The 23,653-nt window shown below is 43.0% G+C and overlaps 1 protein-coding gene across 1 annotated transcript; it reads right to left on the reverse strand.

Moving 5' to 3' along the window:
- Nucleotides 1–1,746: 1,746 nt before the first annotated feature.
- LOC311307497 (uncharacterized protein) lies at nucleotides 1,747–21,935 on the reverse strand. The gene is given in 20 exon segments (XM_084436307.1): nucleotides 1,747–2,082; nucleotides 2,482–2,581; nucleotides 4,078–4,127; nucleotides 4,130–4,300; nucleotides 4,618–4,759; nucleotides 5,009–5,126; nucleotides 5,232–5,440; nucleotides 5,746–5,831; nucleotides 6,238–6,469; nucleotides 7,142–7,303; nucleotides 10,245–10,483; nucleotides 11,133–11,232; nucleotides 11,451–11,617; nucleotides 11,783–11,924; nucleotides 13,176–13,293; nucleotides 13,805–14,013; nucleotides 18,307–18,392; nucleotides 18,726–18,957; nucleotides 21,177–21,338; nucleotides 21,817–21,935. Coding segments are annotated over 19 exon segments (3,054 nt in total). The 5' UTR covers nucleotides 21,817–21,935; the 3' UTR covers nucleotides 1,747–1,753.
- Nucleotides 21,936–23,653: the final 1,718 nt, after the last annotated feature.

Genomic DNA, 23,653 nt, shown 5'->3' on the forward strand with positions numbered 1-23,653 from the left:
TACAGTTGATAAAGGCCTACTACCTAATTGATGTAAATATATGCTGCCATCTAGTGATAAATTGATGGTACATACATACTGCATCTTCTGTTATTCCACAATGCGTCGGCTAGTGGAAACCCAGGAACCCAACTTGCTTAGTCTCTGTGGCTCTCCATGGTGATCGTGGGCCGAAACATCTCCGAAGGGCCATCCTAGCGGTCCCTCCGGTCACCATGGAGGCAGAGGCTTTAGGCTGTACACCTTCGGACCCCCATGAAGCGCTGGCCCGTGGAGGCCAGGGACTATAATGTACAGCAGTCCCCCTGTGGCGCTCTTTGGCGGTCTTAGTGGGCTGAGTTACCTCCGAGCGACTTCCCGGTCACGGCCCACTCTGATCGTCATAGAGGCAGGGCGCTAAATCGATGCCGTTCCCTCTTCCAGCACTCTGGGCCAAGCTGGCCCAGAGGGGGGGAACATCTAGATTTCGCCTCCCCCTACTATCACGCTTTCCACATGCTGTGGAAGGCAGGGGGCCCCCCGAACAGAGCACACCGCAAAAAATGTATATGCCGTATTGCTGCATGCACAATAAATGGGTCAATTTTGACTAAAGTGATCTCGACTGAACTCTACATTATTGACCACAAGACCAGACCAGAGACACTAAGTCATTTGCATTTTATTAACATCAGTGAGTGAGCACAAACTAAGGCATAAAAACGGCTTTGTAAACCTTTTAGCATCCTGGAGTCACACCACAGGAGACAAGTAGATACAGTTGATAAAGGCCTACTACCTAATTGATGTAAATCTATGCTGCCATCTAGTGATACATTGATGGTACATACCAGTTCACAGCAAGTTCCACTGCTTATCATGGTTAACAACGCTTTGGATTAAAACTCTACTCAATATGCAATCACTAACCAAAGCATTGACTTGTTTGATGCTGCTGTATTTGGTTATAGGTTAATGTGTGTGTATAGCATTTATGTATTCATTTGTGGGTCTTGTACTAGGACTGACACAAAAGGCCACACAGACCCCACACTCAGAGCAATGAGAGGGAAGAAAGAGAGAGAGAGAGAGAGACAGAGAGAGATAGAGAGAGCATAAAAGCAATGCTGACAGGTGCATGTTCAACTCATACAGTACATGGTGCCCTGTGGTTGCAAGCCTATTCGACTGTACATTTCCATGAGAACAGTATGTTTGTTCCACACTTATTTGTGATCGACACACAGACAGTGGAGAGGGAGGGATACGCTGTTACATTTAGCTAAAATATATGGACCAAATAAAAATGAAATACTGTACTGGCCTATGTCATGTACTGTAAATGATAATTAATTAACCTTGGAAAGATTTCATAGCAGTTTCATATTAAGGTTTTCTAACAAACGCACATCAAAGGGTCATATCATGCATAACATTTCAAGAATGCAAAAGGAAGGACCTTCCCAGGTCTCATAGTCCCAAAATATTCCTGGGAGATGTTCCAACATGAAATGCATGGTCATCTGCATGATGGTTAATAAGAGCTCTTTATAGGTACATGTGCCATTAGATTGTTATCAAAAAGACACTTCACAGATCAAAAATGTACTGTGTAAAAGATAAATCCACAGAGCGACACAGACTGAACATAATTCTGTGTTTTGAATTTGTATGAGCAGTGGCTAACACCAATGCTGATGGGCAGAAATGGACCAAGAGAGTCCACAGTAGAGAGACAAAAATGTTGAACTTTAACATGTACCATGTGATTTGTTTACCAGGGGGACCTTCCTAAAGACCAGCCCTGCCAGTACCAGCACGTACAGCTGAGCCCGGACACTATGAACAGGATCACAGCCAGGGCGATGAACAGGATGACTGCTATGACGGACACTGTGACGGCCCACACAAAGGTACGCTTGGAGAAATCAATCAGTGGGGTCCTCATGGCAAGTCTCACCCGCCGCGCCCGCTGGTGATTCTGGGGGGGGTAGCGTGCCGCATTGATGCCCTCCATGCCCAGGGACCTGATCAGGCATGCCCGGTGGTGGCTGAGCTGGTCGAAGGTGTGCTTGCCATGGTACCGGCCCATGCCACTCTTACCTGTTAGGGGTCAAAGGTGAGAAAGTAAAAATCATTTTTTCATTTTCTTTCTGACTTTATATATGTCTGCCGTCCATTGGCACTCTTAAGATTTAACACAACACCCTTTTGTTCTTAACCAGATCGAATGACTGCCCAATGTAGTTTGTGTCATGGTCATGGAGGTCTGTTGATCTCAAAAGCAACATAACTTAAAAGTGCAGTCTGTGCTTCCCCACCAACAAACATGACCCTGTTCATGATTTTCTATTAGAAACTGGAGGTTAACTTGAGAGTTTGGCTGCCTGTAGGTACCTAGCAAATAGTGTTGTTGTGAATAGAATTAACAGATCAAATCAAACGTAAAAATAAATTTACTGTAAAAGAACAATGAATGTGAGAATGTAAGAGCCTTCTTACCCACGCCCCCAAAAGGTAGAGAGTTGAGAACATAGTGCATCATGACGTCGTTGACCGTCACCCCTCCACTGGTGGTCTCAGACAGCATTCTCTTTATTGTCTATGTGATGGGGTGAGAGAGAGAGAGAGAGAGAGAGAGAGGGAGATCAAAGAGTAGAGCTTAATCTCAGGTTGTGATATACAGTGCATCCGGAAAGTACTCACACTCCTTCAATTTTTCCACATGCCCCATAATGACAAAGTGAAAAAAGTTTAGATATTTTCACAAGTGTATAAAATAAAATAAAATGTATATATATATATATGTACATAAGTATTCACTCCCTTGACTATGACACTCATCTGCATCCTGTTTGCACTGATGTTTCTACAACTTGATTGAAGTCCACCTGTGGTAAATTCAACTGATTGGCCATGATTTGGCAAGGCACACACCTGTCTATATAAAGTCCCACGGTTGACAGTGCATGTCAGAGCAGAAACCAAGCCATGAAGTCAAGGAATTGTCTGTAGACCTCCAAGACCGGATTGTATCAAGACACAGATCTGGGGAAGGGGACAAAAACATTTCTGAAGCACTGAAGGTCCCGAAGAGCACAATGGCCTCCATCATGCGTAAATGGAAGAAGTTTGAAACCACCAGGGCCAGGTTTCCCAGAAGCTTCTTTCGTTAAGAGGGTCTTGGGCCATTCATTTAGAGCGTTCTGATTGGTCAACTGGTCTGGGCAAGCTCTCTGATTGGTCAACTGAATGGGCTAAAGAGCCTCTTAACGAAAGAAGCTTCTGGGAAACCTGGCCCCCAGGACTCTTCCTAGAGCTGACCGCAAAGCCAAACTGAGTAGTCAGGGGAGAAAGGCCATGGTCAGGGAGTTGACCAAGTACTCGATGGTCACTCTGACAGCGCTCCAGAGTTCCTCTGTGGAGATGGGAGAACCTTCATAAGGACAACCATCTCTGCAGCACTCCGCCTTTATGGTAGAGTGACCAGACGCAAGCCTTTCCGCAGCACATAACTGCCTGCTTGGAGTTTGCCAGGAGGCACCAAAATGACTCTCAGACCATGAGAAACAATATTCTCTGGTCTGCTGAAACCAAGATTGAACTCAACGACCCTAAGCACACAGCCAAGACAACGAAGGAGTGGCTTCAGGACAAGTCTGTGAATGTCCGAGTGGCCCAGCCAGAGCCCAGACTTAAACCCAATTTAACATCTCTGGAAAGACCTGAAAATAGCTGTGCAGCAGCACTCCCAATCTAACCTGACAGAATTTGTGAGGATCTGCAGAGAAGAATGGGAGAAATACCCCAAATACAGGTGTGCCAAGCTTGTAGCCTCACAAACCAAAAAACCTTGAGGCTATAATCGCTGCCAAAGGTGCCTCAAAAAAGTACTGAGTAAAGGGTCTGAATACTTATGCACATTATTTCTTATTTTAAACATTTTTAATGCATTTGCAAGATTTTCTAAAACTTTTTTTTCACTTTGTCATTATAGGGTATTGTGTGTAGATTTATTTTGGGGGAAAAAATCAATTGAATCCATTATGGAATAAGACTGCAACATAAAATGTGGAAACAGTGAAAGTGTGTGAGTACTTTCCGGATGCACTGTATCCCTACCCTCCATAGTAGCAGTTTTATGGTCATCTTACTTTCTTATTGGAGGAGAAGACATAGAGGGCCAGAGGCTTCTCTCGCTCACTGATGAAGCGTATGGCCTCGTCCAGGTCACTGACGGTCACGATGGGCAGCAGGGGTCCGAAGATCTCCTCCTGCATGAGCCTGGCATGGGGGGGCACATCCTTCACCACCGTTGGGGCTTGGACATAAAACCACAATGATTACTTTCAGTGCTAGTGGAGACATGATAGGTGGGTACATGCTTTATTTAAGAGCTGGAGGATTCTGACCATTACTATCATACCTGTCAATGTCATACCATGAGATGTGACACAATGCTATTAACCTTCTACTGATGCTCTCCATGCACTGACAAAGCATCATTCATGGGACGTTTCAAATTAATATCCCTCTACACACACTGTGCCCTTTCACACAGAGGCACAGCTGTCATCAAACAGTAAGCATGACTGAGGCAGAACCGAGCCCACCGCCACCATCAACCTAGATGCATACCGATGTAGCGCTGTGAGGAGTCGCTCTGGCCACCCAGAGCCGCGGTGTACCCATCCAGCAGACCCATCACTCTGTTGAAGTGTCGCTGGTTGATGATGCGGCCGTAATCTGGTGAGGATTTGGGGTCCGGGCCGTAGAACTCCTGGGATTGATCAGAAAAAACATGGGATTGGATGCTACACAGGTTAAGTAATAATCAGACTTGGTCAGTAGAGTGGTTTTGCGCACATGCAAAAAAGTTGTACTGTTGGTCATTAGATGAATTTATTGACTATCAAAAGTAAACCAGCCCTGGGTATTTATTCGTTTCTCAATAAATGTAACTAAAGATCTTTGCAAAGTGTATTTGACCGTTTATAACCCATTGAGATTTTGAAATTAGAGGACAGACCAGTAATACTTGACGTATGCCCTCCACCACTCTGCTCTGGATGCTGGGCTCACACAGGATGTAGTCTGGAGCGATGCATGTCTGACCGCAGTTCATAAACTTTCCCCACGTGATACGGCTGGGAACATACAAACAATGTAACAAAGGTCAGTGCATGCCTCGACATGAATTGTTCACACGCATTCTAGTCAAAGTGAAACATAAAGCCAGGATATGTTGTTACCGGCAGGCTACTCTGAGGTCACAGTCCTTGTCGATGTAACAGGGACTCTTCCCCCCCAGCTCCAGAGTGACGGGCGTGAGGTGGCGGGCGGCAGCCTCCATCACCAGTTTACCCACAGTGCTGTTCCCCGTGTAGAAGACATGGTCAAAACGCTGCTTCAGCAACTCCTGGGTCTCTGAAACTCCACCTGTTACTACAGGGTAAAGCTCCTGGAGAGAATCAACAGTAAAAGTGTTATATTTTGTAAAAACATTTTATATATATATATATATATATATATATATATATATATATATATATATAATCCATCTATTTTCAAATCTATCAAAACCAAAGGTTGCTCACTTTGTCTATACACTTTTTCAAGGCAAGGACACTTAAACAGTAGATGCTGTCACTTTAAACCACAGATTAGAATCTTATTTACAGCAGCTGGCTACTTACAGTAGGACCGTAAACTCAGCTCAGACTGCCATAGACTGTGCTCTAATACAATAGAAACTAAAGTACTGACCTGGTCTAGATATCGAGGAAGGAGAGCTCTGAGAAGAGCTGACGAATGCTCACTCAACTCGGACGGTTTCACCACAGCTGCATTGCCTACAGGGAGAGAATGAAGCATGTGTGTGAATGGGATGACATCACTGAACATACTGTATGAATAGAAGACAACTAAAGGGAAGGGAAAGAAAGGGTTAGTTAGGGTTGCCTAGTTGGAACAAGCTCACTCACAGAGATATAGTAAAAAAAAAAAAAAAATCTACTCCGCTCAGTAGAGTTCTGTAGACAATGGAAGTACTTTAAATCAAGGTAAGGCCAAAGATGTGTATGTGAAGAGGTAGGCACCATGCTGTCAGTAGAAAAATCAGGATAGCCAGTACTATGAGATTACGGTGGCAGGCCTAGACACAGAAGCGGGCTGGCCTTGGGGACATAACATCGAGAAATACATTTCCAATGAAATGAGGAGTGTGTGGTGCGCGGGAGGAAGATGGAGACTCCCTACCGGCTGCAATGGCGCCGATCAGGGGCTGTAGAGTGAGGGCCCAGGGGTAGTTCCAGGCCCCTATGATGAGCACCACTCCTAGAGGTTGAGGCTGGATGTACACCTCGTCTGTCAGGGTCAGAATACTCTTCTCCACGGGCCGTGGAGCCGCCCACTCGGCCAGCTTACTGACCGCCAGGTGGATCTCATTCTCCAGGCCTATCAGTTCAAAGAGCGGCGTGTCGTACTGGCTCTGAGGGCATGCAGCACAGATAAGGACCTCATCCTCATTCCAGGCACATGATAAAAGCTATTTACTATATTGATATAGATGACATTCATGGTTGAATGAACACTAATGGTTAAATATTAACAATGTTTTATTTCATTTGTACAACATGGTGTGATCCAACAAGACAACACTTGGTGAACAAACAAGGCAGTCTTCACTTGGTGAACAAACAAGGCAGTCTTCTTTATAAAGTCGAAGGCAGCTCATTGCAGGGCTATAGCCAGGTATCTTTGTATATCCTGCTCTGTTCTTGAACAATGAAATAACAACCAGTAGTGCTTTCAAAAAGCAGAAAACAACTAATGATAGTCACACTAGGTCTGTGGCAAGAGGGGACTGTGTAATACAGTACCTACAGTATTAGGACTGCCTTTGGACAGTCAGCTTTTTAAGTGAGTGACTTTAAGTTTTAAAGTATTTTATGTGTTATGAAATGTGCTCTGGTCAGGTATTTCTGTTCCCATTTTAATTTAAGAGTCTTTTGTTGTTATAATTACACCTGCAGTTCAAAATTAGTCAAGCTGGCTAAAACGGTCACATTTACAAAAATGTTGATTAATGTGCGCTGCCCCCGTCATTTAAAACGATTTAAATAAAATAAATAAAAATACTGTTAAGTCTCCCCCTTCTCACCCTGTTGATGTCCTGTTTGAGGGCAGTGGCGATCTCCCCTTGTCTGTCTGTGATCATCCTCAGGAGGGACTTCAGCTGCTGAACTCTGAACTCCTGGGGCCGCGACCTCCCAGTAAGAAATGCCTCCCTAGCATGCTCCACAGCCTGCCTCTCCATGTTGGTCTACTGTCGCACCCGTCCTCACCTGTACCTGGATGTAACCAATTAACAAAATAACAGGCCAGAGAACTTTGCACAGAGGGATATATAAGAAGCATGCCTGCATGACGAAAATACAGTATGTGTATTTGAGAAACTAAAGATACCCGTTTCCAGTGTATGCAGGCCTACTCTACTACCCCTGTAAACTCGGACTAAGACTTAAGAAAACATGCAGCTCTTGAAAAAGGTATGACGTTGTCTATTAGTACATGTTCAGCCTTTGTGAGATTGACCTCACAGTTGTGATGTATTGCCAACATAGGTTGAGCCGGTACTAATATTATATATAGCCTATATATATATATATTTTGTAGTAAAAATGTACAGTAGCCTATTAGTACCCGCTCAACCTATATGGTTGGCAATTAGTGACTGAATTTGAATTGCCTTTCAATACCTTTCACACCTTAATATAGTAATGTTATATTTTGTATTAACAGTCAACACTCATGTGGTTGCAGCTACTCTGAAATGATAAAGGCCGGGTTTCCCGAACAAGTTAAGAAGCACTTAACTCCAAAGTACTTCTTAACTCCCATACAAAGGGTTGCTTAAGAAGAGTTCCTTAAGGAACTCTTCTTAATAAGGTTCTTTATCGGGAAACGCGGCCAAAATCGTGTAGGCTAATGCACAGCATTCAGTAGGCTTATCTGCGACCGCAAAATCTGGGGAAAAGTAGTAGGCTACTTACGCAATTAAAGTAAAATGCAAAGTTGTAATGCGAGCCGCCGTCAAGTGAAGTACATCCACAAGCTTCCCTGTCATGTAGGCTACTACAGCTTTTCATTAAATATTCCCTTAACGTCCCGTAAAGAGCAGTACCGATGTCATCACGGGCGTCTAGTCCGCTTCATGCCTGTCTGACGTGACTGTGGGCGTCTCGGTCTCAGTGAACAATTTGCAGTTTGTTCAGATAGTAGACTTCTGCAGCTATAAGCACTAGTTAAAAAGTAACCTCTTCGTTATTACATCATAAAATTATGTGCAATAAATGCAATTATAAATGTGCTCGTTTGTTTTCTTATCGAGTTTGTGATTGTTCCTGCACTTTGAGATCGTCTCACAATGAAAGTGCTTTATAAATAAAATGAATAAGGCTATTATTATTATGATTATTGATAATAATAATGAGTAAGAGCTTTAATTAAATTCTAGAATATTGTTGTATTGAATATATAATGATTACAATTTCTAATCAAAAATGAAAAGTTCTAAAATTGGAACAGTTTGGTAATATGCAATCAGAAAAGTATCTTGATATGCTGAGTGTGATTTCAGAAATAATTTGTGCAAATGCACACGCACACCCTCTCGCACAGGCGACACAAACACCTTTTTTTATTTCATAAATGATACCAGTTAGTATTAGTCAGTCAGTTTACATACATTTAGTAAGTACAAGAGGTAAATGTCCCCTATTTCAGATCACTCAACACTTCATTGGACATCTTTCTCTGCCCTATGCACAGTCTGTCTACAGCTACCAGACAACCAGATATGCAAAAGACTTGTTCATTCAAAAGTCTCTATATAAAAAAAATATGTGCACCATTACTCACAGAATAGGTTCAATAAGTATGGGATAACTTATGGCCAGCAGGTGATTATCAAAAAAGTAGAGCCCAACAGGGCATTCGGAACATGTGATTGTCCAATCAGAATTAAGTATTTCAGAGAGCCTTGTAATGTTGTGCTTTAAAATATGTGTTTAGGTTGAATCACAACTGCTACCCCAGTGCTACCACACATGGTAGAACCATGTTGAGGGGAGAGTTGCCTGCACCTCAGTTTCCACTCCTCAGCTTGACCGCAGGAATCTCTGCAAGAAACAAAGTGGCTTCTATCATCTTCTATCAACATGAGAATCATCAAATGACAGAATCACGCAGTTTACATAGATTGAAAGGCAGATACTATAGAAGTTGTCATGTGAGGACAAAAGTGTGGATGTCAACAAACAAAGGTAAATGTGGGGCCAAAACAAAGGGCCATTTAGCTCAGGGGAATGAGGCATGATGGGTAATTAAAGGGGGCAGATAGCCAAGCGTTATGTAGTTTCCTGGACAACACCACACATTGTCTGGATGAAACAAAGCCATTCTTGTTTTAGAGCACAAGTCTGTGGTGCAGTAGGAGTTCGAGGGGGAATGTTCTCATGTCTAATGCTAGTAAACAATTTACTTTTCAGGGTTTTAGAGGCAAATGATTTATCCAAACAAATGGCCTATTGACTGATGGCAATTGAGTTTCTTGCAAGGCAATAACATCTGAAATGCCATTCAAACCAAGCCAACTGTTTATTTGTGATTATCGATTTAAAAAACTGCAAACCCTGATAAGGCATGTTATGCATGCATGTCAGGCTACACAGCCTATCGTTTCTCTCTCCCTCCCTCCTTCTCTTTCTCTCTCTCTCCTTCCATCCCTACTTTCCTCGGATCACTGATGCCTGCTAGGTTCCCGTCATTAAACCAAACATGAGCCGGTCGTTGCAGTCCCTGTCCCTCCCTCAGTAGGAGGGGTCTTCCCAGCCCGGCCAAGACAGAGACCTACAGTATTGTGGTGCTATTGATATCTCAACTGTGCTTATCCACTAGACTTAGTCTATAAAGGGCTAAGCTAATCAGATGCCTCTTCCATGCAAAGAAGGAGGGAACCACATAAGGACACAAGTTATCAGCAGTGATTCATATCAGGATACATTGCTGCTCTGTAAAGAACATCTCTCTCTGGGCTTGAATAACTGCAACAAAATCTATAATTTATAAGGCAAGATACCTATTAACACACTGCATAAAGACAGTGAACATTCTTACAGTATCAAACAAATCTCTATCCATCCATAAAGACTTGTGAATGAATGTCAGTGAGATCTCCAGTGGTCTTATCGGGGGAATCGTACCTGCGTTATGAAAGCTGCCAGGGCAGTGAACGTTGCTAGCAGCATCAGGCGTCTCAGTGTGCCCACGCTGACGGGTTTGAGGAGGAAGAAGCGCGCCCAGCTCAGCTTCTTGGCGGTGTAGGGTGGGTAGCGCATGCTGTTGATGGCCTCCATATTGAGCTTCTTGATGAGGCAGCTGCGCAGGTGGCTGAGCTGGTCGAAGCTATGCTGGCCATGGTAACGACCCATGCCACTGTTACCTGGGGAGAGACAGAGCTGGAGGGTCAGAGGCACGGGCCTGATGAGGCTGCACACCTGGGGCGCGCTGACGGGTAATACGTTCTGAAATATGAGTTGGTTTGGAGATTAGAAAAGGTTGTGTGGCTGTTGATAGGGTGATAAAAGAGTGGTCCTACACAATAGAAAATGCAGATACAAGTCGATGATGGGTGGATGGACAGATGAATGGGTGCATGGATGGACAGACTAAACTTTGGTTAGTGCATGTGTATTTTCTGGTAATTTAACAGTATGTTATTAAGTGTTCCATATGCCCCTATGTCTGTCATTTAGCTTATTTCTATTGTTTTTATTGCACTGTATTTGATATTTCAGTTTGCCTTTTTAACATCTGGCCAGGGACAGCAGATGAAAACTAGCCTCTTGTCTAATTCTGGCTCATTTATGATTTATTATACCCACGATTTATTGTCTATTAATGTGCATTGTCCCTGACAAATAAACCAATAATAAAAAATAATAAAAAAGATGAATGGACAGATGGATGGACAGATGGATTATGTGTGAAAGAGCTTTGAGCAGCATACAGAGAGAGAGAGGGACGAGAAAGTGAAAATGAAAGTGCATGTGCAATGACATTGCTCAATTAGAGTAGTGCCGTCTACTGACCAACACCTCCGAAGGGCAGAGCACTGATGGTATAGTGGACCAGACAGTCATTGGCCAGTAAGGCCCCGCTGGATGTCTCTGCTATCACTCTTCTAATCAGCTGTAGGGAGAGAGGGAGGGATAGATAGATTATTGTTTGGGTTGTTGATAATGAATCTGTAAAACATGGAAATAAAATGTAACCGGTTACACTTCTCTTCACGGTTTATTGGATTGTAGGTGCAGGCCGGAATTGTCATCTGTATTCCAAGTAAGTCGAATTGAGACGTGTACAAGCTGTACAGTAGTTTCTCTGAGAGCAGGGGTGAGGCAGTGGACCTTGTTGTCTGTGGAGAACACATAGAGAGCCAGTGGCTTCTCTCTCTCGTTGATGAACTGGATGGCCTCGTCCACTCCGCTCACGGTGATGATGGGCAGCAGCGGCCCAAAGATCTCCTCCTGCATCACCTTCGAGTCCCCTGTCACGTCCTGCAGCACCGTGGGGGCTAGTGGAAGACAGAGGGAGTAAGTCAGAGTGTGTGTGTGTGTGTATATAAGTGTGTCAACATCCCATCACATACAGCACCACTCCACAACACACACACACGCACACACGCGCGCACACACACACACACACACCAATCAATCTGTGCTGTTGGTCCAACACCTACCAATGTAGCACTCTGATTCGTCACTGTCCCCTCCGACGGCCACCGTGCTCCCCTCCATCATAGCCATCACCCTTTTGAAGTGGTGCTGATTGATGATACGTCCATAGTCCTCAAACTTCTTTGGGTCGTCTGTGTAAAAATCCTACCAACAATACCAGGCATGCACAGTGTGAGCATACATACTGTACTGTAGCGCTACTTGTCAATGTCATTTTGTTTCTATAGCACCATTCATACAAATCAAACAAAAATGTAATCTGGTGAGACCACCGGTCCCCAAAGGGCTGCTGCACTGGAACCAATACACCACCGCAAACCGCTATAACAGGGAACTTAAATGTAGCCTAGTTGGGGGAAAAAACATAAAATGCAATTCTAGATCTTGCAGCATGATCTTAGTTAAAACAACATGATTTAATGCAAATTCAGTTGAATTTAAACTCTGCACTGTGCATTCCTCCATCACATGTGCAGTGCATTCTTCCACCACATACACAGGTAATTCCTAGCATCCTGCACACTTACAGCTTGGTCCCACTGGGTCCGTTAGCGACAGCGTCAACCATCAGATGCTAAGGAATCCTAAATCCATTGGAATTAATTACAACGGCTCCACTGCAGCCGTTGCGTCGCGTTTGACGCAAGCATCCGACGTCAGCATCCGACGTTGGAGGATTGCCGAGGTTCATTTCTTGATTTTTCATGGTAGAATGTTGACGCTGACAGTTGACGCTGACGCGGCAGTGGAGTCAAGGGGTAAGAGGGCTGTACAATCCATTAAAGTTGTACTCACAAATAGATTAAGTCAAAAGTCATTTTTATCATTTGAAATATTTGCCTACACGTCTGCTATGACAAATCAAAATGTTTATATTTATGTCTGTATGACAAGAGTAAATAAAGTTGGTATATAGATCCACAAATTCCCATTTTTATTCCTGTTAATTCACATTAATTCCCATTGAAAGTTTCTTTGAATATTCCCGTAATTTTGCAACCCTACTCGTGTCTGGATGATATTCATCCTAATGTCATCTTGCATATGCTACAAATTCCTCACACTTTGAGGTAGAGGACATGTTGACAGGTGTATAGAGCAGGCTGTCAATCGTTGAGATACGCGCCCTGGAATTGTTTTTATTTCAAAAAATCTATTTTACAGTGCTGTGCAACCATGCATTTTGGAGATTGATCCCTTTTTTCAGCACCCTGTTCAAAATATGCACAGCACAAAAACACGCCTTGCAGGAACTTCACGGTTTTTGACAACACAAACTCTGTGGTCGTGTGACTGCAAGGTGCAAACAAGACCCAATAGACCAGTAAACGGAGAGGGGGGGGGGGGGGTTTGTGTAACCCAGGTCTTGGTGTTCATAGGCTACTGCACACAGACCGTAATGCTCTTCCTGATCTCGTCCACCACTCTGCTCTGGATGCTTGGCTCACACAGGATGTAGTCTGGGGCGATGCAGGTCTGACCACAGTTCACAAACTTTCCCCATGTGATACGTCTGGGGACACACAACAAACGGTAACAATGGCTATTCAGCCCTGGGTGATGTATACTGTTTAATATGACTGACCTCCTACCCCACAGAGACATCTGAGGGGGGTAGATAGCTGTATAACTGGATGGAAAACACCTGATACTGTTGATAGCTATGGAAGGAGAAGTATTGGTTGTGAGGGATTGTAAGATGCAGGCTGCTGTCTGCCAGCACACAAACATGGCCCTTAAGAGACAGGGTCCAATCTCTGCTCCAGACCCACACCCAAGAACAATATACTCAACTATGTCCTGTCTCACAACAAAGGGGAACCCCAGGCAAGCCACATAATGGAAGATGTATGCAATACCTTGGGACAACACTAGATGATGCAAAACGATCTCCTGTTGAGAAAGACTTGACAATTCAGTCATAACAAATCCTTTAATCATTTGATGGCTTTAATTGGAAGAGGCCTTGATGTGGAGGAGGTCTAACCAACAGACTGAGGAAAAAACAATCCCAGGCAACTCACCGGCACGCCACGGTGAGGTCACAGTCCTTGTCAATGTAACAGGGACTCTTCCCCCCCAGCTCCAGAGTGACGGGCGTGAGATGGCGGGCAGCAGCCTCCATCACCAGTTTACCCACAGTGCTGTTCCCCGTGTAGAAGACGTGGTCAAAACGCTGCTTCAGCAACTCCTGGGTCTCTGAAACTCCACCTGTTACTACGGGGTAAAGCTCCTGGAGAGAATCAGTAGATTGCAAATTAGTAAAAGATACTTCAAAACAGTATCCTGCCTTGGTCCATTACTATTCTCACTATACATGTTGCCACTTGTGGATATCATTAGAGAGCACAATGTATGTTTCCATAGTTATGCGGATGTCAATCAACTATACATCTCTGCTGAACCAAATGATGCTGCAGCTATAAACTCCATCACTACCTGTCTTCTAGCAATAAATAAATTGATGAGAAATAACTTCAAGAGCTAACAAAACTGAAATCTGAAATCATACTGATCTGCCCTAAAAAAAGATAAATGCTGAGGAACCTTGACATCCTTGATTAAACCTAAGGTAACAAGTCTTGGTGTTATCCTGGATTCAGATCTAAGCTTCGAGTCCCATATTAACAAGGTGATGAAAACCTCATTTTTCCATCCATCCAACCATTTATAAATCAAACAGATGCAGAACAATTGATTCATGCTTTTATTTCAAGCTGAGTCAATTACTGTAATGCACTCTTAACTGGCCTCCCCCAAAAAACACTGAGAGACCTCAGCTCATTCGAAACTCTGCAGCTCGACTATTAACCAGAAGCAAGAGGAGAGAGCACATTAGTCCAGTCTTACTGTAGTTGCTGTGCACTGGCTTCTGGTAACATTTAGAGTTGATTTTGCCCTTGCTTGCTACTCCACCTCTTTTAAAATGTATATATCTCCATTATAGTATATTATTCAATTTAATTTATGAAATAATTAATGATAAAACACTTATTTCGAGTTAACAACTCACTCGATTGCTATTTGTGGATTAAGGAAGTCTGGTCTAGTGGTATGAAGACTGGATCCTCACCCACAATTTTTAACCTAAGTTTAGCAGAAACCTGGAGATACACTGACAGCTGTTATCTTGAAAGTACTAAGAATCACTGTATGAATTAGACAAATGTGTGACATAGGCCTTGGTCTACTAAGAGTCACTGTGTAGCTAACACGAGCATGTGCAGTACGGTTCACAAGGGCATAGAACTGACTCTAATGACGCATGTACTGAAATATTCATTTATGTATTAATATTCATTTGAGTATTAGGGAAGTCTGATTTGATGGCATGGGATTGGACCACCGCCACTTTTTTAACCAAGGTTTAGTAGAAACCGGGAGGTATGCCAATGGGTGTTACCTTGAAAGTTACTAGGATTCACTGTTGGTTGATACAAACATGTGAAGTGAACCAAGGTTTACTAAGAGTCACTGTATCATTAATACAAATGTGTGAAGTAAGGTTTACTAAGAGTCACTATATAATGAATACACATGTGTGAAGTGAACTACAGTTTACTAAGAGTCACTATATAATTAATACAAATGTGTGAAGTGCTTTCCAGGAAGGTAAAGAACAGACTCTAATTATGCATTTTGAATAGTTGAATTGATAACTGGGTTTTATGACACAACAAAAAGTCTCATACAAATTTGTGGGATTTTGGTGCTTTGTGATATTGTCTTGGTAAGCTTTTTAAAATGTTGTATTTGACTTGATTTCTTATCTTTAATCTTCTTTTAAGTGTTTTATCTTCCATCTTATTTTCCCTCTTTTTGTTCATTCTATTTTTATGTAAATTCTCTGTTGTAAAACACGTTGTGCTGCATTTATTTGTATGAAAGGTGCTATATATTCTGAAATTTTCTTCTTCCTAGGAAATCTGACTTCCCATGCATGACAAAATCACCAAACTTTGCACATACAGTAGGTCCAGTCTTATGCCCAAAGTCCTAAACTGGCATTGTGGGACAATAGTCCTGATGGTGGCGCTGCATCAAGTTTAACTTTAAAAAATCATAACAAATTAGCCATACATGCTATCACTTTGCAACCACCACAAAAACGTAGGCCCAAGTGAGTTGGCAGGAATTATGAGGTCCATCACTATTTCTTCCTCAAAAACTGTAAAACCTATTAAATCCTATGCCTCACACATTTTTGGGTCAATTGACACCCAAATTGCTACACTACATCTTTGTAGTGTCACGATTTTTGAAATATCAAAAGCTCACAGTGCATCAAAATGTTTTACTGTAAACAGTACTGTATGCAGCTACTGCAAATACTCGCTCAATAAATGTTCATGAAAAAAATGAAAAACTTTTCATGATATGGTAGATATAGTGTGACATTTTTCAGAATTTTATCTGAAAAACGGAACAGTTGACAGTATTTTGAAGTCTGTCCTCATTTTTTCCCCTCAAACTACTGCTGTTCATACAGGATAAAATATACTATCCACAATCCTATAGTGCAACAACAATGTCTCCACCAATCAGAGATGTTGTTGTTGGCAGCCCCGCCCCATAGCAGACCCTAGGACTACAACTGGTAAAATTGACTCTGATTTAGAGGACACCTGTGCCACTGATTGTTTGATTGGTTTCCACCTGTCTTGTTAGTCTGTGTATAAATAGCCTACATGAAGCTCCCCCAGTCCAGTTCTTTGTCTGTTCATTATTTGCTGTAGCTGTGCATTGTCCCTGGTGTTTCATGTGCCATCATAAGTTTGTAAGCTTTGTCTTTTGTTCTACTCTCGCTGAATGTGTACCTTAGTTTTATTATTTCATCTTTGTTTAGTTTTTACCCCTCGTGGTGCCTTTAACAAATATTTTGTGGAAACTGATGAAACCTCCATGTTACATACACCTGTGACATTTACATGTTTGCTTGTCATAGTGTGAAACCATCTATGGCTTCTCACTTGGCAGGTAGCTCAAGAAAGATCATGACTTGCCCTTGGTGTAACTTGAGTTCATGCCCAGGGTGATGCAGAATAAAAATGTGAATGCATACTCATTGTGCTGTGTGACATGATTTGAAAGATATTTTAAAAGTTTTAAATTATGGTCCAGGCAGTTCTGCTGACATGTATTTGTCATTTGTCTCTTTCCTCTTCTTCCACCTCATGCACACTTCCCCATAGTTTCATTTAGCTTAGCTATTAGTCTTTATGCACAGTTAGTCCTTTGGGGAGTGTCCGAGTATAGTTTGTTTGTTGTATTTTAGTTTAGTTGTAGTTGTAGAAAATGCTTAATGTAGTTTCAAGATCAGGCCAACCTGTTCCTAATTTGTAGCAGTTACTGTTTCTTTATCTTGTTTGCATATCTTGGTCTGACCAGTCTTTTGTCTGCTTACATCAGTCCCACCTGTGTTCAATCCAATCAATTCAGTCAAACAATGAATCCATGCTCAGTCCAGAGTCCCACAACTCATTCCCATCACAGTATGTAGGCCTACTAAAATGTTTATCCAGGATTCCTACGGTGTAAATAAGCTGACATTTATCCTTTTTTAAGAGCTATCTGAACAGCCATGCCCCTTAACTGCAACATCTCCAATGTTCATGAAAAAATACATTTCTTCATATCATTCAGAATAATACACCATATGTCATACTGTGAAACTTTTTAATTCTGTCCTCATCCAGTCCCCCTCCACCAATCAGAGACGTTTCTGTTGGCAACCCCACCCAACCCTTGCCTAGGACTACAGTACATCCGGACAGATCGATTGGGCACTGATTGAGCACAGCCACAGTTACTCTGCAATTGGGAAGACAAGCTAAAAAATATTTCATACCCCAGTCGGTTTTGTCATGCATAAAGGAGATAATACTGTACATACATCCATACATACATGAAGGCTGCCACATGCCTCATGTGATTTAAGTTTGTTTGAGAACATTCTTTTGTAGAACATAAGCTCTATTAGAAGATCAAGTGAAAGCCAAACTACCAGCTTCTCACTTGGCTAAGAAGAACATGACCTTTCCTAAGTGTCTATGGTTGTGAGTTCAAGCCCCTGGTGATGCAGAAGAACATGACCTTTCCTAAGTGTCTATGGTTGTGAGTTCAAGCCCCGGGTGATGGCCTTTTCTTGGTGTGTATGGTTGTGAGTTCAAGCCCCGGGTGATGGCCTTTTCTTGGTGTGTATGGTTGTGAGTTCAAGCCCCGGGTGATGGCCTTTTCTTGGTGTCTATGGTTGTGAGTTCAAGCCCTGGGTGATGCAGAATAAACATGCTAATGCCTACTCAGGCATTGTACTGTTTGCTTTTCAGACACATGATTTTAAAGATGTTTTTAATTTAAGACGTTTTAAATAAATAGTCCGGGCCCTCGTGTATTTGTAATTTGTCTCATTCCTTTTCCTCCTCAAAACGCCGGGCCCCGAACCAGTGCTGCGCAGCAGCTATGATAATCATAATAATCACAATAATGATATGATTATTATTATTATCCAAACTGAACATAGACTCACCTTGTCCAGGTAGAGTGAGAGTAGCTCTTCCATCACCTTGGCTGAGTGAGTGCTGACTTCAGATGGTTTTATCACAGCTGCATTACCTGAGGAGAGGTTAGGTAACTTGTTATTTCATTTCAAATTATTATACAACAACAACAACAGAATAACAACGACATCCTTTTTTGGCCAATTCTCAGCTGTACTAGTATCACAATCAGCAGTGCTTGGACTGAAATATATGCTGGTACTGTTTATATTAAGGCTTCATAAAGGTTTTGAGCTGATATTCTACAAATGGTGCAGGAACTCAAGCAGCATAAAATTTGAGGTGCTGATACTCCGGTGAGCTTCTGCCCAAGTCAAGCATTGACTATCAGATAAGAGTTGTTATGGTAGTAGCAGTAGACATCAATAGCTGCATGCTACCACAGTACCTGCAGCAATGGCTCCCACCAGGGGCTGAAGGGTGACTGCCCAGGGGTAGTTCCAGGCCCCTATGATGAGCACTACCCCCAGAGGCTCAGGCTGGATGTACACCTCGTCTGAGATGGTGAGGAGGTTCTTCTCCACAGGCCGAGGGGCAGCCCACTCCGCCAGCCTGGCCACAGCCAGGTTGATCTCAACCTCCAACCCCAGGGTCTCAAACAGGTCTGTGGCATATTCACTCTGCATTGGTAAAGCAGAGAGCACAAGTGTGTTATCCCGAAGTGTTATGCAAGATTCAAGATTCAAGATCTGTTTATTAGACATGTACTGTATATGGTTCACACATACTAGGAATTTGACTAGGGTTAAGGCATACTCTGTTGCAGACGACATAGGACAGGGTGCAGGACAGGACAAGGCAGTGCAACGATATGACAGTTCCAAACAGTAAAATACAATAAACAGTGCAAACAAAATACAGTGCAATGTGCAAATTACGATATACTAAAAAAACGGGAAGGCACAAATGCAATATACACACTATATACAGAATGGAGTGTGGTGAGTGTATATGCAGTGAGTGTGCAGAGTGTATAGTGTAGTGTGGTGGATGAGCAGTGTTATGTACAGTGTGTGCAATGTGTGGGCTGTTGAGGTATGTGGAACAATCAGATGCTGTGTGCAAGTGGTGCAGGGGGTATAGAGTTAATGTGTGGGTGACAGCGTGTTGTGGGGGGACACAAGCCTTGTTAATGAGTCTGATGGCTATGGAAAATAAGCTGTTTTTTTTAGTGAAGACCCAGGCCCAATGGCCCGCAGTCTCCTGCCAGAGGCGAGTGAGTCAAAGAGACCATGACTGGGATGGGAGGGGTCAGCCACAATCGTATTGGCCCATTTTAGGGTCCTGGAGTCGTGCAGGTCCTGTAGGGATGGCAGTCTACAGCCGATCACCCTCTCAGCAGTGCGGATGACGCGCTGTAGTCTGCCCTTGTCTTTGTCTATTGTGGCTGAGAACCAGACGGTGATGGAGGAGCTGAGGATGGACTCGATGATGGAGATGTACAAGAGTACCATCATTGCCTTTCACATGTTGAATTTCTTCAGCTGCTTCAGGAAGTACATCCTCTCCTGTGCTTTTTTGGTGAGGGAGCTGAAGTACAGCTCCCACTTGAGATCCCGGGAGATGGTGGTGCCCAGGAAGCGGAAGGAGTCAAGCGTGATCACTGGGGTGTCATTCAGAGTGAGAGAATTTAAAGTCTACAATCATCTCCACTGTCTTGAGAGCGTTGGGCTCCTGGTTGTTTTGGCCGCACCAGGACAGCAGCTGGTCGATCTCCCACCTGTAGGCGGACTCCACGCCCTCGGAGACTGATGAGAGTGGTGTCGTCTGCAAACTTTAGGAGCTTGACCGACTGGTGGCTGGAGGTGTAGCTGTTCTTGTACAGAGAGAAGAGTAGAGGGGAAAGAACACAGCCTTGGGGGGAGCCTGTAGTTGTTGAAGCCAGTGATCCTTGCTTTCTTGGGGACGGGGATGATGGTGGAGGTCTTGAAGCAGGCTGAAACATGGCAAGTCTTTAGTGAGGTGTTGAAGATGTCAGTGTACACTGGGGACAGCTGATCAGCACAGTACCTCAGCATGGAGGGGGAGACGGAGTCCGGTCCTGCCGCTGTCTGGGGGTTCTGTCTCTTGAACAGGCGGTTCACGTCCTTCTCTAGGATGGTGAGAGGCTGTGTTGCAGTGTGTGTGTGTGGAGCGGGGGAGAAGTCAGAGCCCCTGCTGTGGGGGGGCTGGGTTGATGCAGCTGTTGAGTGTTTGGGGCGAGGGGGACCCATTGTTTTTCAAACCTGCAGTAGAACTTGTTCAGGTCGTTGGCTAGGCGTGCGCATTCAGTGGCCTGGGGGGATCTCGGTTCGTAGTTTGTACAATCATCTGTCTGAGGCCTTTCCAGACAGAGGATGCATTACCATCTGAGAATTGGTTTAGCCTCCTTCACTGCCTTGCTAAACCTGTACTTGGCCTCTTTGAACCGGTCCTTATCCCCACTCCTATGTGCTTCCTCTTTCTCCAGCCTTAACTTCTTAAGTCTTGCTGTGAAACAGGGCTTGTTGTATTTGATCTTGGTGCGGGTTGGAATGCATTCGCTTTTCACGTAGTTGATGTGTGATGACACAGTGAAGGGATGTTAGTGTGCTCTGTTACACAGGGCAAGCACACTACCACTGGTGTCATTAGTTCCAGTCCTTTTGGCTGGGGTGAGGGTGATAGATACAGACTCCACTGGCAGTGTAGTTGGGCAAATCAGTTGATATTGATAGTACTGTACAAGAATAACCAATATGTTACGGGGATGTACTCGATTCAAACTGCTGTTGTAAATAATGACCCTGCCACAGTTAAGTCGGGACCCACCATGGTTTTGGCCTACAAATACTGAAAACACTGCCAGACACTGTCTCACCTTGTTGAGGTCCTTCCTGACAGCCTCGGCTATGTCCCTACGTCTCTCTGATATGAAGCGATGTAGGGACTTGAGCTGGTGAACTCTGTATCCCAGAGGTTTGGACTTGCCGGTCCGGAAGGCCCGCCGGGCTCGCTCAACCGCCAACTGTTCTCGAGACATCTAAGGCAAGAAAGAAACACCCCATGAGACGTCATGGGAATGCAATGTTAGTCTGTGTGTTGTAACAGTAAAGTATTAGCTGGGTAATCCAGTTTGTTGGGACGATTCTCTGGTGAACTACTATGTCACATGTTCATCGTATGTTCACATGTAGCCACAAATTTATGAAAAACAGTCAACATGATAACAAAAAGCTCGAGCTTTTTAAAGTGAAAGATGGAGATTAACAATCGCTGAATAACAATGGTATTATGAATATCATGTCAAGCTTGATAATTGCTCACGCAACACAACAATGTTCAGCCAAATAAGTGTGGGATAACTATCACCAGACTCTCAACTATTTCCAGACTACCCAGCTAGAAATGTAATTGTATTAACTAGCCAGTTAGCTTGAATGTTAACAGTTGTGTTGAGAAGTTGAAGCTATACCGTTTAACATTCATAACCATTTGATATGCATCATACCATAATTTACCTTGCAAATCAACAGCACCTCTTTAACTGTTGTCTTTGTTACCTTTGTCTTTGTTGCTGTACAAATGTAGCTTCAACCTTCCGTCGTCCTAATCCTCTATCCCACCAACCATGTCTATGCTACCAACAAGACAATTCGAGTATAGGCAAGTCATAACATTGATACCACTCACGTAATCATTCCAGGAAGTGTCTTATCCAATCAGCGAAAGCGCTTTAACCAATCGCCGAGCAGTACACAACAAAGTGGTTGGTTACTTCATGTGTAGCCGTAGAACGAGAAAGGCCCCAGACTACTTCATGTGTTCTACAGCTACCTAAGGCGACCTAAAAATGTTCTGAAAACCTTCAAAGCCAGGAATCTATCAGGGCACAGTTTTCAGCCTTTGATAGTAGGCTACTCTTACTAAGATAAGAATGCATATTGCTCAGTGAACATGAAGGCAGCTTATCTGTCATTTGCAAGTATCCTTATCCAGAGCTGCATTCAGGTGATTTTCATTTTTGGCAAAAATAAATATTACTTTGAAAATGTATACGAATACAAATGAATACGTCTTTGAAAATGTTTTAAAATAAGAATTCATATTGCAGAGTAAATATGTAATACATACTGTAGGCAACAGCAACGGCATCCTTACAGTACATATCTTTTGGAGAGGAAAAAACAACTGGGCCTAATTCAACGCTGTGTTCACTTCACATTATAAAAATCAAACAGGTAATTTACGAGCTTGAGCTATAGTACCTTATTGGATACTATAGTTAATATCAGTTTGGAAAAAAGAATAACGCCATAAACATAGGCTATTCAGCGTTTACAGGTCCTCCCCCAAAAGTAGACACTTCAAATCATAACCCAAACAAGAGTAGACACTTTAAATAATAATAATATTACTAACTGGCAAAAAGTTTAAAAGCCTTTATTGACATATGCCGCCATACTAGGCTCCCCAGCTCACTTTGTGTTCCCAAATAACCTTCATCACACCTGTCTGAACTTCTCTCCTGCCCTTTTCTTTTTTGAATAATATTCTCTATTCAATAATCTAATTCAGTCCAAATGTTCCAATAGCCTATATAGTCCTTATACAGTTTGTTGTAAGTCCTTCATCCATTCCCTTACGTATAGCTCCCATTATTGAATATGACGAGACTTATTGAATGGGTTTATGTCAGCAATCCTGACGCAGAAGTGCTTGTGAATAAATATTAGGGTGTGTGAATGGTTTTACAAATACGCTAACTGTATTCATGTCATTCTGTATCAAGAGATGAATAGGCCTACTGTTTTTTTTGTTTAACCCCACAGCAGATATGGACAAACATGATTTAGGATATCTACAAATGGACTCCGTTTAACTTTTAAGTCTGTTTTTGCAAAATATCCCCTCAAATAGGCTATGCCAGTTTAATCGGGAATAATAGTCTGAAATCAGATCTGTGTTCAATTTCTTGTTTTTAAAGTGCAATCTGCTTTTACCAAGAGGACAAAGTCCATCCATTCACCCAACTTCGTCCTGGAGTGCAGCGTTGATAGACCTGCCGTTCTCGGTTCACCACCGATCATTTTTTCTAGTAATCCAAACTCCATATCCAATTCCTATTTTGATTTTTGCTCAATCACATACGAACACACATTCCTTGAATAAAACAAAAAATGCAGCAACACGAAGTAGGCCTAGATGAGATGGTTGCAAGGGTAACTGTTTAAATTTGAATTCAAGATTATGGTATTTTAAAAGCAGGGAATGCGCACCAGACATGGAACACAAACGGGATGGAAATTTGCTGGTGACTTTTGGCGTTGGTTGGGTGGCTGCATTTTAAACTCACAA

This window comes from Borostomias antarcticus, assembly GCF_949987555.1.
Source record: "Borostomias antarcticus genome assembly, chromosome: 1".
In the NCBI taxonomy this organism is placed as follows: domain Eukaryota; kingdom Metazoa; phylum Chordata; class Actinopteri; order Stomiiformes; family Stomiidae; genus Borostomias; species Borostomias antarcticus.